Source organism: Motacilla alba, chromosome 1 (genome assembly GCF_015832195.1).
Source record: "Motacilla alba alba isolate MOTALB_02 chromosome 1, Motacilla_alba_V1.0_pri, whole genome shotgun sequence".
Lineage (NCBI taxonomy): Eukaryota > Metazoa > Chordata > Aves > Passeriformes > Motacillidae > Motacilla > Motacilla alba.
The window spans coordinates 20,248,393-20,265,857 of record NC_052016.1 but is presented as its reverse complement, the minus strand read 5'-3'; the positions used below and the strand labels follow the sequence as shown (position 1 = coordinate 20,265,857).

The 17,465-nt window shown below is 36.3% G+C and overlaps 1 protein-coding gene across 1 annotated transcript in view; it reads left to right on the top strand.

Annotated features, from left to right (window-relative positions):
- The window catches only part of TMPRSS15 (transmembrane serine protease 15), a 70,151-nt gene that overhangs the window by 14,006 nt on the left and 38,680 nt on the right, over nt 1-17,465 (top strand). The window contains exons 3-10 of the mRNA XM_038154745.1: nt 5,284-5,414; nt 5,705-5,772; nt 6,568-6,609; nt 8,811-8,953; nt 10,714-10,758; nt 13,103-13,144; nt 13,498-13,533; nt 15,440-15,559. Of these exons, the coding sequence (XP_038010673.1) occupies nt 5,284-5,414; nt 5,705-5,772; nt 6,568-6,609; nt 8,811-8,953; nt 10,714-10,758; nt 13,103-13,144; nt 13,498-13,533; nt 15,440-15,559 (627 nt within the window). The remainder of the gene's footprint in view (nt 1-5,283; nt 5,415-5,704; nt 5,773-6,567; nt 6,610-8,810; nt 8,954-10,713; nt 10,759-13,102; nt 13,145-13,497; nt 13,534-15,439; nt 15,560-17,465) is intronic.

Here is a 17,465-nt window from a genome sequence, read left to right as displayed (position 1 = left end):
CTGGCAAGCAAGCATTGGCACACTGTTGAATTCTGCTCCCCTCGTATTGAAGGCTTACAAATGAAAATGTGGAAACATGGGTTCTTATACTGTAAGAACTTATAACCAGCTCTAGTACAGACTATAATATTTTGCAAACAAATTAATCCAAGAACTCACTCTTAATTACTATTTGCTCAGTGTCCAGGGCTTGCCTATTAATTATTGCTACCATGGCTTTATTGCCAGATAAAATTGTTTAGCAAATGACTTCATTTGCAGCAGTCACAATCCCAACTTGAGACTACCCATGCTAAGTTATTTCTTTGGCCAGACTGTAATCAATCTGTATGAACTGTAAGTGGCCACAGTTTTTACTCTTCTGGGCTAATCTCTTCACCATTAGAGCATTAATTCAGAATTTAAAATGCAGAGGCATCTTTGGGTGATAGTGTTTGTCTTTTATTAATGATATATAGGGTCAATGATACAAACAGTGAAATTATGCAAAACATGAAAAATTAATCCAAAATCCATCAACACAAAACTCCTCAGATTTGTGACAAAATATATTTGATTAGGAATAAGACAGGACTAAACTAGCATTGTTTCAGGCAGCATGGAAGATTACAGTGATTTACCCTTGCCTGGCTGCCAGATGCCCACGCAGAAGATTCCTCAGTGCCCTCCTCAACACAGCAGGGCAAAAGTAATTTATATCCATCCTCAAGGGGTGCAGGGAGATGAGGACTGAGGGCTTGTGGTCAGTCCATAACAGCTCTCTGTCACTCCCTCCTCTTCACATTCTTCCCCAACTCCCTGCAATGGCACAACTCTGCTAGGTGTGGGATAACCTAATACATGTAGCTGAGCAAAGTGAATTATATAGAGACATCATCAGTTTGTGTGATAGTGTTCAGAAAGATGTCAAAACATAAACCCCTTGAAATGAAGATATTTAAATTATTGCTGAGAAAGCACTAAAAGTTACAAGACACTACTATGCCGCAGTTCAGCAGTGGTCAGAACTACAAATATGATCTGGTCATAAGTATGCACCTATATCTACACACATTTGTATTCATATATGTGTGTGTCTGTGTAATACAATATATACAAAAGCAATTCCTACTCTGTCTATCATGATTACCCAAAGATCTAATCCATTTGCAAGATACAGACTCAGTTTTCTCTTGCTCTGTAAGAGAAGTATGATTAGGCTGCACTGAATTTTGTTTTAAAAACTTTGTGTTTAAGTAAATAATTATTTCTTTTTAGTAAGGTGAAATACTACTATATTGCTTTCGTTATAGTATGATATTACACTAAATTGAGGTTCCTGCTGTCAGGCCAAGATTTTGATTGTGATTTAGTGCTTTACACCCTTTCAAATGACAATTATTTGAAATACCATAGTTCTCAAAGAGTGGACAGAGAACTGCTATGTCATCCAAGAGTCTCATTTCAAAACTTTCTCATTTCTTCCCAATTTATATTATCTCCATTTCTCTCAATTAACAGATTGGTAAAATTTCTCTCTTCCAAAGATTTGCTCAGAAGTTTCCCTTTCCTTTGACGGGCAGGAATATGGCTGGTGTGCTCAGATTCTCCACGAGGAAGAGTGTCATACCACAATCTGGATTTAGCACTCTGATTGAGAGTCAGAAACAGCAACTCCCAGGGCTCAAAACAGAGAATCAGTATGGCTTTACTTTTCTGAAACTCAAAAGTTTTGTCAGATTAAATTTATAACCAAATGGTTACACTGGTTACTACACTGCCTGTTTAATTTACTCTTGCTCTACTACAGCTGCTGCTCTCACCATCCGCTGCACTTTATCAAGGACTTGCATTCCATGGCACATTTATGCCAGGCAAGAAAATACAAAACAAGCACGCATTTCATAATGTCTTCTCTGATTAGTTCTACAGCTCTGTGGTCAAAGAACCATGTCTTACACAGATTAAATTTGTGCTGCTGAATTACTGTTCAGTGCTGAACATGTTGCTGAGCTACGGCAAATTACTAAACAATTCATTTTGAAGCACTTGCTTTATAAATGAAATTATTTTAAAGGAAAATTTTAAGCAGAATGAGGAAACATACAGCTTTTACTGTTGTGCTCATAATTACCCTTGTGAGGAAGTATCAAAAGAAAACTGTATAAGCAATAAATTTGTCAGCAATATTTTATATTGTCACTTAAAAATATCAAATTACAATAAATAGTGCAAATCCAGTGACTTACCTTATATTTCTGTGGGTTTGCCTGTTCCTTATCTCAGACAAGTACCTTCAGTGCTTCCCCTCTGAGTGGATTTCTTTTCTTCTTACTTGCTTATCCTGTGCATGATTATGACTGCTCAGGAATGTTGTAAAAACCTATGTCAGTGAAGTTTTATGATGTAATTCATTTACTAGCATCTCCTATAAATATCTGCTCATGTGGATTATTACTTTCCTTCTCAGGCTGTGTCTTTTGTCAGTCCTTAATTCACAGAAGTTTTTGAGACAGAAATGAAGCTAAAAAAATCAACTGATAAGAAATATATTTCTCTTAGTAGCTATGAGATTTTCTTTGCTTCTCTGCTTGCAATTTTTGTGGGTGTTTGTGTTGGACTGATTGTACTTTCTTGGTTAGCAATCCAGGAGTTGGAACGAGGTAAGTAGCCAACCTTTAGCTACAGACATTTAGGAATTCCTTAGACTTTGAAGACAGTGGTCTTAAAATTGTAGTTGTATCTTTTTAATTTTTTTTTTATTTCATATTATGTTTTTAATGCTGGAGGCAGGGGAAATGGTGTTTTAGGGTTTATGTGTTTTCCTTCCCTGAAAAATGATGTGAACAAAACAGGGGGAAAAACCAAACACTGGAATCATACTCTGAAGGCATGTAAAATAATTTTCATGGTTTAGGCTTTGGAAAAGATCCCTAAGATGCAATCCAAGCTATAAAGCTTGGGTTATTCCACCATATTCATCAACTAGAGAAGGTAATATGGAAAATTGTGAAATTTTACCTTTTTCTCTATGTATGAGTTTTGAATCAGAATACAGATAATCCACTGAAAGGCTAATAATCTCCTAGAGTTAGTGGGGCCCATCCCTTGGAATCTATTAATTTTTTTATTAAAAATATTTTTTAAGTCATTTATTGGTGTGAGAGAGCTCCTGCATCAGTCAGCTGCCTGCCCCATGTAAAGCTCAGGTAAAGTCACTCTTAGCCTTTATTCAGTGCTCGGAATGTGATGGAAGAAGTTACTTATACTCAAAGCAAACTAAATTAAAATATCAATGTTTCATGATTTTCAAATGGAATTAAAATGTTGGTTAAGAAATCATGTGGATATAAGCTAAGTGGGAGGGCCACATCTGGAGGACTGCATCCAATTCAGGGGTCCAAAATATGTGAGGGATATGGAGCTACTAGAGAAAATCTCAAAGTGATTTTTGTTGCTGAAGAAATATTCTGCTACATTGATGATTTTGCTGCTTTTATTAACCAAAAACCCATACTATTTGTTCTGATGGCTAAATTTTCATGAAGACTAAACTTTCTGTAAGATTTTGTCAAAAGAATATAAAAATAACCAGCCAAAACCATCTTGTCAGAATATCATGTCTGTTCCTCCAATTGCCATTGGCTTTGTTTCCAGATTTTAAAAACTGCAATACCTACCAACTTTCTTACCTTCTTACCAGAATATTATCACACTCCAGTAAAATAAAAGGGTGTATTATTGAATCTAGAGGCAGGCTTTTATTTAATGACTTTTTTAGAAGAAAAATAGGAAAACATTTTTTTAAATATTATAAAATATTTTAATTATAGTTGATATATAATTTTAAAAGGCTTTTGCTATTTAGAAATCCTTTTTAGAAATATTTTAAAACAGATTTGCAATTGTTTTCAAGACAAGCCTTCAAAGAAGCTCCAAGCAGTCTGCTATTACTAGTTGATATTAAATTGGTGTCACTATGCTATGCTTTCCATAATAAACTGTTCATTGTAGTATTTATTGCTTATCTGCTGTTATGATTCAGTTATTAAATTTATTAGAAATGCCTCTGCCCAAATTAACTTGCTAATGAGACCATATGCCAAAGTCAATAGTATGGGTTTTATCTAACAGTAAACGAGAGAGACATATAAAAGGAAGAAATAGGAAAGAGGGGATCAGGAGGGGAGAGTAGGGTGGGGACAGATTAAGTAGAAAATATCAACACTCCATGGATCCTGATGGCATCCTGTTGATCTTCTTGGTGGTGAGGGTTTCTTGAAAAACACAGAATCCAGTGGATTAATATATGTTTGGGCCAGGTGGGAATGCCCAGGTTCCTGTTAGGAGGTGTCTTCAGGGAGGAGAGGGCTTTGGTGGCCACGACCTCTTTATGCAGTTTTGCCATAATGGGCAAAACTCCTTCATAACAATGTTTAAACCATGAACTATAATATTTCAGCCTCTGACATCTGCTTTTGTCTTAAAACTTGCTTTGATGTTAATGCCTTCAAGCACAACCTAAAATACCACTGGTACTGCAACTGGTAAGCAAAAGGCATTTCCTATCAATCAACTTTAATTCAGATATTTTCTGAGAACTTCCAGTGTGTTACACAGTGAAGAAATATTTTCTTCGTATATAATGAATTCCTTTGTGTGTACCTCAGGTCCTGTAGCATATTAAAGTCAAGATTAAATTTGCAGCAAGGACCAGTTGTCTAATTTCTTTATAAATTCTCCCAGAATTTTATGTGTGTATTGGTGAGAAAGGTCAGGTCAAAAATAATTTAACTATTCTGACACTGGAAGTTTCCAGTGCTGTCATTGAAACCAGATCACATATAAAAAAGGGGCACATATAAAAAAAGGGCACAGCACAAATACATAAAGTGTGAGGTAATTCATGATATTTTTTATCCATAACATACAAAATACTGCTAATTCACTATTTGTGTTCCCATTTATCTCTGTCCCTTGTGTTAGACATAACTGTGCATATCATTGTATCCTTTATGCACTCACAGTGTTGCTGGAAAACAGCATCTAAACCGAAATTGAAAGTAATGAGAACTAAGGGCAAATAGTATTCATAAAAATATGATTACAGTTATATCCATTGTAAACATCCAAAAAGTCTATTTTTTTCTTTAAACTCATCACTAGGCAGAACATCTCTGATCACAAAGCAGTAAAAAAAAACCTAGAAATTATTGTATTGATGATCCTTGTGAAATAAAAGCTAATTTAATATTTTTCATTTATTTCTATATAACTAAAACACCTTTAATTTTAATTATCTAGCTGAAGCAGACGTGAATACTCATGGCTACCTGGGAATATTTAAAATAGTGTCTGGCACGTCTTTCACTTCAACATTACAAAACAGCTCCTCAGCTGATTTCAAAGTCCTTGCCTTTGATGTCGAAAAATTGGTAAGAACCTACCAGCTTGTGGTTTATTCAAGAGTATTTGTAGGTACATCAATTCCCTATCATTAACTGCTGTTGATGTTTTTTTCTTTCCAAAAAAAGAGTTATTTCAGGTCCTAAGCCTGATCAGAACACAATATATTCCTTATTTGAGAAAATCAGTGAATCATCAAAGAAATACCTTGCTTCTGTAGTCTACAAGAAGTTATTTAGTACTAAAACCATGATTATAGTGTTTGAATGTGTGTATTTTTAATTCTTGTATTGGTTCAAGATTTCTCTTTTTCATATAGATACAAAATATCTTTCAAGAAAGTGATCTGAAATACAAGTTTGAGAGATGTGAAATCTCCCAGTTCAAGTAGGTACAGCTTAATTTAACTTTGAAAATAAATGTAAAAAATCCTTACTTAGATATTTCTCTCAGAAATATTTACTTTGATTATCAAGACGTCCTTGGGAACCTCCTTTATTATGCCTTTCACATCTTACATTTTCTAATGTGCTCAGTTTGACACCAGTGTGTTTCCTTGGGCAAACTTTCTTCTCAAGCTGATGTGTGTCCCTGCCTTGACCAAACCAGTAAGGCTGAGCCCTAACATCCACTCAGAAAAATTCCATATTTCAAAGGATTGCTGAATAATTTTTTTTTGCCAAGGTGCTGTTTGCAGGGTTGCTGATCCTTGCCATCTAGAACAAATTTCAGGTTAGAGATCTCCTGGCATAAGCCTGGAGGCTCAGGCACTCGTATGTCCCTGTGGATACAGATCCACTTAATTCACATTCCTTAGGGTGTTAACAAGTAAGGCTGTCACTTAACACCAGGAAAAGCTGCAGCCTCTGTGTCGTAAAGATTCCATAAATTGGTACTGTAAGATCTGCTTCATTTAGTAAAGATCATTTTCAGTATCCTGGGGTTGTCCTACTGAAGGTCTGCTGACAAAAACATCCAGGTTATACAGCCAGGTCTGTGGTGTCAATTCCATCTGCTTTATTCTTAACAAGGTCCTGATTCAGCTAAACATGTGTAACACTGTCTCATTATTACACAGTTCCAGGATGTGTTCCCATCCTGTCCAAAACATTCTAATCTCAATGGGAACCATGTGGTGTTGGTTGTGGTTTTTCTTTTTTATTGTTGCTTCTTTTTCTACAGGAAATCAGAAGATGACCATGACAGATTGACATCAGAGACTGGGTAATTGCATATAACAAAGTTTACTTAAAATATAGGCAAGAGACAATGATACAATTAATTTAGACAATTTTTGTATGGACTGTGATTAAAAAACCTCAAAAACCAAACATTTTTAGATATTAGATAAAGCCTTCTAAAGAGGATGAAGCTTCAAGTCATCTTTTCTCTCAAAATTTCCTTTAGGATTAGATTAAAAAAAAGTGATAGTCCCTGGGACTGTTGATTTAGAAAGAAAAATGGATGAGTGAGAAAGGTAAGAAACGATCTAGAAAGGAAAAGATATAAGTTTGTGCTGAGTTTGCTCATGTAAAACTGCTTAAACTGAGGTCAGATTTCATGTCACTACCAGTAACTCAAGTTTTAAATCAAGGGAAGTCTAATGACACACTGTGATAGGCAAGAAGAAAACAGATTGACTCTAGCAGAACTGAAGAACCCTGGGAAATGAATGGTATAATTTGCTGTCTCATAGGTGAACCCAGATAATTAAAGTACACATTACATGAAAACAGATAAATAGTTTTGTGCTACCACATGTTCTTGTGATATCAGTGTAAGTACATAAAGTTGATAAATATGTAGAGGAGATTAGTTTATTTGAATAACTGTCTTTGAAAAAAAAAACACGAACAAGATATTGGCATGTTGTCTGACCATGAATATCAGTAAGTAATGGGAAGCAGATTTACACTGGAGCAATCTTTTGATTGGAATAGGGAGGACATAACCCTATTAGCTAGAAAGTAGAGTATGATCACTTTATAAAGGATTATATAACATAAAGGGACTGGACTGTACAGCAGCAGGAGTAGGCAACTTCCAAAATGTTGTCCTTGTGAAGGTAGATCCAGTGAGGAAATTTTGTTTCTGCACAAAGGGGCTATTCTCATCAAAATTTGGGCATCAAAGATGGAGACATCTCTGAGCAGTTTGCTCAAGACTGCATTTGTGAGTGCTGGGTTTTTAGTTTTCTCAGCTGGTCAATTTAGATGCCTTTCAGGAGGAGACCAATTATGCCAAAGAACAGCTTATTTCTTTCTATCAGCCAAAATGGGAATCTAGATATCTGCACTGTAAATAACTGTTGGCAAAACTCACCCCACCACTGTATCTTGACACAACAACCATAGAAATTGCAGAAAAACTGCTGGTTTTGAATGTTGGATCTTGTTTTAATACAACAGTAAGGATCTGTCGTCACTTCTGCATCAAATAACTTTGTGTCAGACATTACTTTCTTTTCATTTGGAATGTGTTTACACCTTCAGACAATCTGCTTGGCATTTCACCCTTGAAACGCTTCTGCTGAGTCACAAGGACAGTAATAAAAGCTTTTGTTTGCTCAGCATGGCCTAGAGGTTATCAGAAATATGCAAGAAGGAGAGCTTTTCTACATATTGCAAATTACAAACTATGCTCAGCAAAATGACAGGATTTATCACTCCTCACAAAGAGCACTAGTTAGTCCATTGCAAGTGGATGGTTTAAGGATAAAAGAGTTCACACCTAAATTCAGGTAAAGGAGAAAATGTTTATCTTTGGCAAGTGTCATACTTCAACATTACCTTACTCTAGCAACAAACATAAAACTTCATAATAGTGTCTAGAAAGGCTGGAAAGAATAAACAGAAAACACTGGATAAAATTCATAGAAGTTAAACGCAGTTTAACCCCAATTTCTAAATATCTCTCTTTTCAGCCATCATTGTTTCTTTGTGAGAATCCAGGCAATCACACAGCAGATCTGCAAACATGCAGAATCCACAGATTTGCTTAATAAAAATGGCCACTTTTTATTATATTTTGCCATATTATACAATTTTCATAATACTTCCAGATTCACCTTCAATATTTTAGGGCTAAAACTAATAGACCTGTTGGACACCAGTAAAGCTACTTCTTTAGTTTTCCTCAAGTTCAGCTCTATTGCAGCAATTGAAATGAATGTTCTCTTGGGTTTTTTTTTCTAATAGTGAGAGTAAGAGTAGATAAAGAAAAAACAAAGTTCCTCCAAAGTTCAATCTTACCTGATGATTAAGAGATGTTTCTTTATGTCATTTTTGCCAGCCAATAATTAAAAAACAATCTGCTTTTGCCAATGGAACCAGAGTTAGAATGAAATATTGTCTAGATGATGTCATATAGCAGATTTTTTTCATCAGCTGGAATAACTAATTAATTTCTCTGTTTTGTATTGCTAGTGTGGTTGTGATCCTCACCCTTTATTTTACCCAGATGGTAACAGTTGAGAAAATAAAAAATGAGCTGGTTTTGGGTGTCATTGCAAATAACCCTAATCCTACCAAGACTTTGAAAATTGATGTGAACAGCATACAAATCACAGGTAATATTAGAAAGTTTTTTTGTTTGAGGGTGGTTTTTTTGTTTGTTTGCTTGTTTGGGGGTTTTGCTTCTTTGTTTGTTGTTTGGTTTTAATTCTAAAAATCTCTCAGAAATACAGGTAGCAGGAATGAAAGCTTTTGTTCCCAGACAGCAATTGGATTGTTACTTTTTCTCTTGGGTGCCCTCCTCCCCCATTACATAACTTTCAGTAGCAGCTTAAAGAAGAATTTACAACCTTTTCTACTAGAAAGTATGAGCCAGCATTGTGTACATTTCCTAAGGAGGGAGTAAAGGGCAAAGTAGCGGTTTCCCAGTGAAAACCACTCAATTTCACCTCTTAGAAAGCATAATATTTGTAATTTTTAGGCCTCTAATTAAAGCAATTAAGCCCCAAACATGTTGTTTCATAAGTAAATACAGTTACAATTTTGTTCTGCTGAAGAATTAGAAAAAGGCTCAGAGTTGCAGTAAGTAAAGGCTCATTTACTGAAAACATGTCCTGTAGAAAAACAAATGCTTTGGGAGCAGTGCGCCCAGGGAACAGGCTCCATATTCCTGTAGAGCCTAGGTAAATGTAAATTGTGGGGGGAAAGGAACGGGTCTCTAAGGACTGGGTAGCTTTAAATTCTGTAACTATACAGATATTTTATGTAAGTACTAGAAAATATATCAAAGTCTAAATGCAAGCTCTTCAAGATCAGTGGGAATCCTTTTTTTTTTTTTTACCTGAATAAACCTTCAAAACAGCCCCTCACTGAGGATGAGGTTAAAAACCAATCTGAATTCTTTGAAGCAGAAGTTGATTAGCTAACATTTGAAGACCTCCAGAAGTTACTATTAAGTAAAAATCAAGGAGTGGCAATCTGCTGTGCCATGTCTCTTACTCCATACTAAAAACTGCATTTTTTGCAAAGTACTTGAAGTATTCAGAGGCTAAATTCAGAGTCTGGGCATATTTAGTTCTCTTTGCTGCTTGTTTATTATAAATTACTACACAACACTGTGGAAATTGATTGCTCATTATACTTCAGAAATGCCACCAAAAAAAGTAATTAAGAGCCTCTTAAAAGGCTCTTTTAAGGCCATTGATGAACTTTGAAGTAGTCAAACTTTTACTGCTGTGGATCATTAAAATGCCTCTTTTCACATGAGAAATCACCTGTCCATTCTACCAGGAGTGCTTCAATAAAATACTTGTAACTAATTGACAATCACAATCATATGTGGCACTTGAATTGTGTATTTCAATATGTTCTGCTAGAGACATTTCTGTTTCAGAGAGGGAGAGAGGTGTCACACAGGCATGACTTGCATGAAGTGAGTTTTCACAGTGATTAAAAGTAATTTTCTTTCTTGTAAACAATCCCAGGTTAATTTTAACTCATTCATCTCTTCTAAATACTGTTCTCTAAGACACAGGGGCTCTGCAAATCTCTGTAGAATAAAAAGTCACAAGAGAGATTTCCCAGGAGAAGATATTCTATGCACAATACAATCAATAGGGATTGAGGATTGAAAGCAACTGCAGTGGCTTTGAAACCTCAAAACCTCAACTCATTTTTGGGATCTTTCTTCCTTGGGAAGATCATGGAGTTTGAGAAAAAATTTGGAACAGGATGAGGCAAAAGGAGGGAAGCAGGACACTGACAGTGATTCAAGGAGAAATAGTCAAAGCTGATTTCTTTTTAATCTTTATTTCTGTCATCTAAAACTAGACACTGTGCTATAAAAGAAGTTGATAATGAACTTGCTTTCTTCCAGTAGCTGCTGAAAATCCTACTACAATGATGCCTTTAACCTCGTCAGGTCAGTATCTTTCTCAAAGCAGGCACTAATTTTTGTTGCCAATACAAGATGAGGAAAAATAAGACTTGCTGTTCAGCTCACATAACTTAGTAAAGCTGCCCTGGCTGCTGCTGGGTGGGGCTTGACTGCCAGGGTCCATTCAGTGATAATTAACTGCTTTCACTATTTCTGACTATGTGAGAAAGCAGTGAATGATCTGTAGTCTGTACAAAATCTGTAGGAGCTTAATTAGAGTATCAAACCAAAAGCTGAGTCTTCATTAACCAGCCGAGCGTCAAGCTGAAGATTTTGCAGATTTAGGGAGGTAGATCAGGCTGGGAGTCCTGTTCTCATGTTGTGGTTATTGATTTACTAAGCAATGTTGACAGACAGATTGTCCTTCCACTATTCCTGGAAATTTTACAATGATAAGACATGAAGCAGACAAACTTATTCTCACAAACCTGCCAAAAGTCAGCAAGAGAGATAAACAATACATTAAGTTCTTTATAGCACTAGGTGCAGGAAGTCACATACAAACTGTATGCAAATTATCACATACAAACTCTCCAGGGCAGGGTACCAGACCAGAAGCTAAATTGCCCCTATAAATATAGGAGACAAGTATTTATTGATATTCTAATTACAGCCATAGTAATGAAGGAGTTACTATTAGTCTGGTTACAGGCCTACCAACGTGTATAGTCCAAAGTGTGCAGGTACTATAGTCTATTCCCAAAGATATAGTTTAAACTGCTAACACTCAGTTTTTTCCCCCATCTGTCCCTTCCTCTGGTATGCTATCTTAATGTTCCCCTGGTCCTAAGTTCAATGTTGCTAATCAGCCTCAAGCAAAATTTGGAGACTGGGGGAGGTTCCTATGGAAAGGGGAAGGGAGCTGGGAATTGCTAGCACCCAAGGTTGGACCAGCAACAATATTCCTCTTGTGAATTTCTTCTCCCTTGGCCTTGGGTCTGCTTGAGGTCACTTTTGTATTTTTGTTAATATTGTCTGCTTTCTTGTCCTTTATGTTTCCAAATAACGGAAAATGTTAGTCCAAATGTCACGAAATACTTACATTTTACCATACCGTGTACAGTTACACCTGCTGGATGCAGGGTTATGGCTCTGCTGACCATAAAAACAACCTTTGCCATCTCAACCTGTTACTTTAGTGAGATTTTTCTAGCAATTCTGCTTGTATCACTGCTGCTTTTGTCACTGTCCTGTGTTTTCCTTTACGGATTTTGCTGTCAACTTGTGCATGGACTTTTGGGAACATCTGTAGCAACCACAATTTTTCAGCAGTTTTCAAGATGCTGCTCACTGCTAACTGTTTTCTTAGAATTTCTTGCCCCTCATGCATCTATGTTTTAGGTCTTGGAATGTTTAATTCCTTCTAAATTGGTTATCCTGTAGTAAATGTATAGACAGATATGTTGGTATAAATATATATAGATGTGTGTGTGTGTGTGTGTGTGTGTGTGTGTATCTTTTTAAAAACCTGTGAGGGTATGAATTAGGCTTTTTTTTCTCTGCAGTAGCTGTGAGAACAGTCCATCTATTCACTGCTCTTCTCTCTCTCTGCCAAAGAAACTGTGTCCCTAAATTTGCTGACACAGAATGCACCATAACCCAAATGGCCCAGTTTAGCTGCAAGTTTGTTCTACTGCAAGTTTGTGCATTAGGTCTGGGAGAGCAGGAATATCTAACAAAAGTAAGTCAGTGATGGCCAATGGTCAGCAGCTTCTGCCCACAAAACTGATGAGTGACAAACTACAGGGAAATCCTTACTGCATCTTCTTTATTTTTTTTTCTTACCGCATCTGACTTTATTCTTTCAAGCCCCTCATCCTGTAAACTGAGGTACAGGATCCTGCAGTGACACAGGGATTGTTTTCAGTCAAAGACATCATCCTACTGACATATTTGAGTCTTAATTTAGAAAGTAAAAATAGTAAACAGGGATGCAAAAGCAAATTCAGAGAGGAAAATAAAAAGGACTGTTTGGGAGCTGGAAATGCCAGGTGCATCCTCCATGAAGTGGAACTTCTGTTGGAGCAATCACAAATACACATTCCATTTTTCCAGAATGTTTTGCAGTTTACAATCACTAATACAAATCTGCTTATTTACCCAGGCATTTGTTCATGTGTAAATATGTACATCCACAGGCATATATATATATATATATATATATATATATATATATATATATACATACATACACACCTGTATGATAGACAAACACTAGATAGGTTTGAGGTTTCTACTTTATTTGCAGAGCAATTTTATTTGTCAGAAAATGTACATTTACCTTTTAGTACTAGTCTTGAAGTTGTCATACCTTTTCTTGTTTCAACAGATCCCACGAGCTTAATTACCAGTTCCTTGACACCAACTTCAGGTCAGAACTTTTACAGGGGAAGACAAGAAAGAATTGCTGCTATTTTAGTGGGGGGAAGGTGAAAGGAGGAAAGAAATCTTTTGAAGTTATTGAAACACTTGGGTTTCACATAATTTTTCTTATGTTTATTGTGACAGCTTGAGCTTCAGGACCAAGCCACTCAAGCTGGCACTACCACATCATTACCGGGAGTGTGGGGAGCTTTTTTTTCTTTTTTTCTTTTTTTATATTTGCAATAATGCAGATATAAAAGCAGATTGGCTGCTGATTAATTCTGCCCAAGCAAGTACAGCGGTGCTCCCAGAGAGCAAGAGGTAGAGTTCTAACCTTGGGTTGTGTTTGTCCAGGTTCAGGACAGCTCACCACAAGCAAGTCCTCAACAACAGTGGGTGAGTAACTCTGTGTGTGGAGGAGCAGGGGGGTTGCACTGAGCAATCTGAGATTGCAAAATTGCAGCCTCTCCTTACAGCATTCAATCCTTGTATTCCGTTCCTGAAAATTCAGGATATGCAGGTTTACCTTAGACCAAGGAGACCTCTTCAAGGAGAAGGGACTTCTAAGACTGCGCATTCTACAAAAATGCTGCATGTGTTATGCATGTTGATGCACACATTGACACTAATACTAGCTGCTTTTTTTTTTTTCCAATTCATATTATTTCTTGACTTTTATGAGGAAAATAAAATAAAATAAGCAAGCTGATAGCAAATTATGACTTCCAATGAACAGAAAGCTGAAGATGTTTGAGTCTTTGAAAACATTCTTCAACCTTCTTACATGGTGAAATATATATGATTTCTACAAGCAATCTAATGTGCTCAAGTCTTGTGTGTTTACTGCCCTTGTTTAATTGAATATAACACTTACAGCACAATTTAGGGTAATTTGCCATTTAAAAAAGAAGTCAGAATGTTTAAGCAGGAAAAGTTGATTTCTTTAAATCCAGGAGGTGGCAGTGCTGCTTAGTTTTCTGAGTTGAATAAGCCGAGAATTGATCCTGTTGTATGTAAACAATGATTTATTGCCTGATGGGCTTGTGCAAAATCTCTTCCTAGGTTATTGGTTGGAATTTTTGCTCCGGATCTAGAATGCACAGTTTTGTCTCTGCTCATCTGTGGAAATTCATTCATTGGCCCTGTGTCCAATATTTTACTGGAGTATGTTTGGTTCATTTTAATTTCCAGTTGAATGCAAAATCTAAAAATCTAGTGGCTTTGTAACATTTGTATTGCCAACAGTGAGGGTGTTTTGTAAAGCACTTTGAAGTGCTACAGTACATCCACACCAATGTCAGTCTGGGACACACAGTACAATATCATACTTAGTCTGATTACAGAACTAACAGCTGTATGAAAAAAAAAGTATGAAAAAGATGAAATTTTACAGATTACTATTTTTCCTTTTTATATCAGAAATGCTGACCTTTTTTTGTAAGCATTTATTGAAGTGGAGACAAGGAACTGTGTGAATAGTTGTATAGAATTTAATGCAATTTTAAGATTTTTCAAATTAGTAGTTCTCCAAACCTTAATTTAGCTGCATGTTTCTGTTCACTTTAATAGGACCTACTTCAGTTCTAAAGATATCTAAGACCAAAACTCTCTAAAGACTAAGAGTTTGTTTGCAGTAGATGAATATTTATGCTCCAGGAAAAGGCTATTAGTAAGATCTACAATTTGAAGGATCTGCCCATGTATTCTTCTAACACAAATTTGCTCTTAACTTAAACATTTAATTTGTAAATCTGAACAGAATAGGGTTTCAGATAATTCTGGTGTTTAAGAATCTAAAAGCTCTTTTTTTTTAGGATATGCTGGTTAAAAATCAGATTCCTTAGCATGATGAGGTGCAACAGTGTGATGCATTAAAGTTGAAGAAATCAATTAAATTCTATTTACCTAAACCCAGAGATCATTCACTGTTATTTAAACCAAAGTACAGTTTTCTCACATTATTTGAACATAAGAAACTGGAAAATGTCATTTATTATATTGCATAAAGTAGTTTTTGAAAAGGAAAAAAAAAAGTAATAAATTCACAGACATTATCTTCCAGCCTTGCTTAAAGCTTAGTTTCAAAACATATTTCACTTCTGAGAACTCTCTCCATTCTTTGCCAAATTTATCTTTTTAGTATGTGTTATTTCATTCCAGGCTTCTGAAAATGCAGTTTTGTAAAACACAATAGAGTGGCTGATTTGATTTGTGGTAAAGCAACCAGAAGTAAGTCAATTTTCCTTTGTAGTGAGACTGCATTACTATTGTGCTGTTATTGCTCTCATCTTTATTATTCCAGCTGAGTGTTTGCCACCTGCTGAACTCTGTGCTGATGGTGCAACCTGCATTAGTGAAGATTTCTTTTGTGATGGAGTCTTGAACTGCCCAGATGGTTCAGATGAATCTGAAGAAAGATGTGGTAAGAATGTAAACTCCCGTAAATCACACATGCTTAACACCGTCAGTAGTTTGTAAATAGTTTATGGGCAATAAACTGCACAGTGAAGTCCAAATCAATTCTATCAAACATAATAATGAGTGATGTTTATAATATTTATCTTGCAAGAGGGAACAATGTTCTGTAAAATTCTCACTAATGAAGCATATGCTTAATAAACAATGAAATATTAGAGTATTTCTGTATTTCTGTTTAAATATAAAGTCATATATTTGTTGTTTACTATAGAAATATTACTAACATAAATCCTATGTAAATTACAAAATAATATACAAATTTAATTTGAAGATTTGCATGAGTGTTATCAGACCAGATGACCTATACAGGTCCCATTCAACCTCAGCCCATCTCTCATTCTACAAAGCTACAGACCTGAAACCTCACTGGAGTTTAACAAAAAGTTTATTTGCCTTTGTCTTGTCTTTGAGTTCTGTGTCCATTTTTGGGTCCCTCACTACAAAGAGGACATTGAGGACTGGAGAGGGTCAATGTAAGGGCAATAAAACTGGGGAATAATCCATGTGAGGAGCTGGGAGGCCTCAGCCTGGAGAAAAGGCAGCTCAGGGATCAACTTCTCTGTACAACTCCCTGACAGGAGGGTGGAGCCAGGTGTGGGTCAGGCTCTTCTCTCAGGTAACAAGTGACAGGACAAGAAGAAAGGGCCTCAAGCTGTGCCAGGGGACATTCAGGTTGGACATCAGGAAGAACTTCTTCACAGAAATTCTTGTGCAGCATTGGAATGGCTGCCCAGGGAGGTGGTGGAGTCACCATCTTTGGAAGTGCCCAAGAAATGACTGGACATGGCCTGGTAGACAAGGTGGTGATCCGGCAAAAGCTGAATTCAATGACCTTGGAGGTCTTTTCTAACCTAAGTGATTCTACTCTATGATTCCATCTGACTTCCTGGTTTCCCCAAGAAACTATTTGTACCAAGGAGTTTGACTGCAGTGCTCCTTACCAAACTGCTCTGCAGTTTTGCTGTGAGGTGTGTGGGTTGATGCTGCCTGCATTGCTCTCCACAGCCTCAGCTCTCAGTTAAAAGTCTGTCAAGTTGTCTCACAAAGAGAATATTGCAAATGTTTTAGAAGAAACGGGAGCAATTAACTCCCTGAGTATTTTGTTTGCTTGTTTGTTTGTTGGGCTTGTTTTTTGGTTTTTTTTTAATATAGAATTTGGTGCTAGAAATCTGGAAAGCTTCTTTCCATTCTCCTGTGAGAAAAGGAAAACAGTGAGGGCAGTCCACTTTGAGCTTTCAGAAACGTGAAATGGGCTCTAAAAACAAACAAGCAAGTAAAAGACCAATTATGTTTTTAAAGAATCTGAAAGCTTGATGCTGAAGGTTTGTGACAGGCTGAACCTCTCTGTCATAAATGCAATTTTCTTCAGAAAAAAAGAAAAGAGAATTGCAGAATCTCTGTCAGTTACTTACATTTTTTTCCTGACTGCAGTCAGCTCAGAAGGGAGACTTGGCTGAACATTTTGGGGGAAATATCCATCAGAATACTTCAGTACTCTATCCACTGAAGCACATCAGAATGTCTACTTATCATAACAGCTGCATCTAGCTAGATCATAATAACTATTGGCTCTGAGTTGGTCCTTCTACAGCTGAGGAAATCAGAAGGTTCTAAAGGTTCTGCTAGACCTTAGTTTCATGGAAAGCATTAGGTAACATAACCCCAAGAAGTTATTCAGTCATCATTTCTACCATCATACTTTTTTTTTTTTGAGACAGATATTATACTGGGGGTATTTGTTATTTATTTTTTTAATTTTAGGTATTGCTAAATAAGAAAAATGTAGACCCTTATATTCATAAAGTAATATTATAGATCTCATAAAATGAATGCCTTTTACTGACCATCAC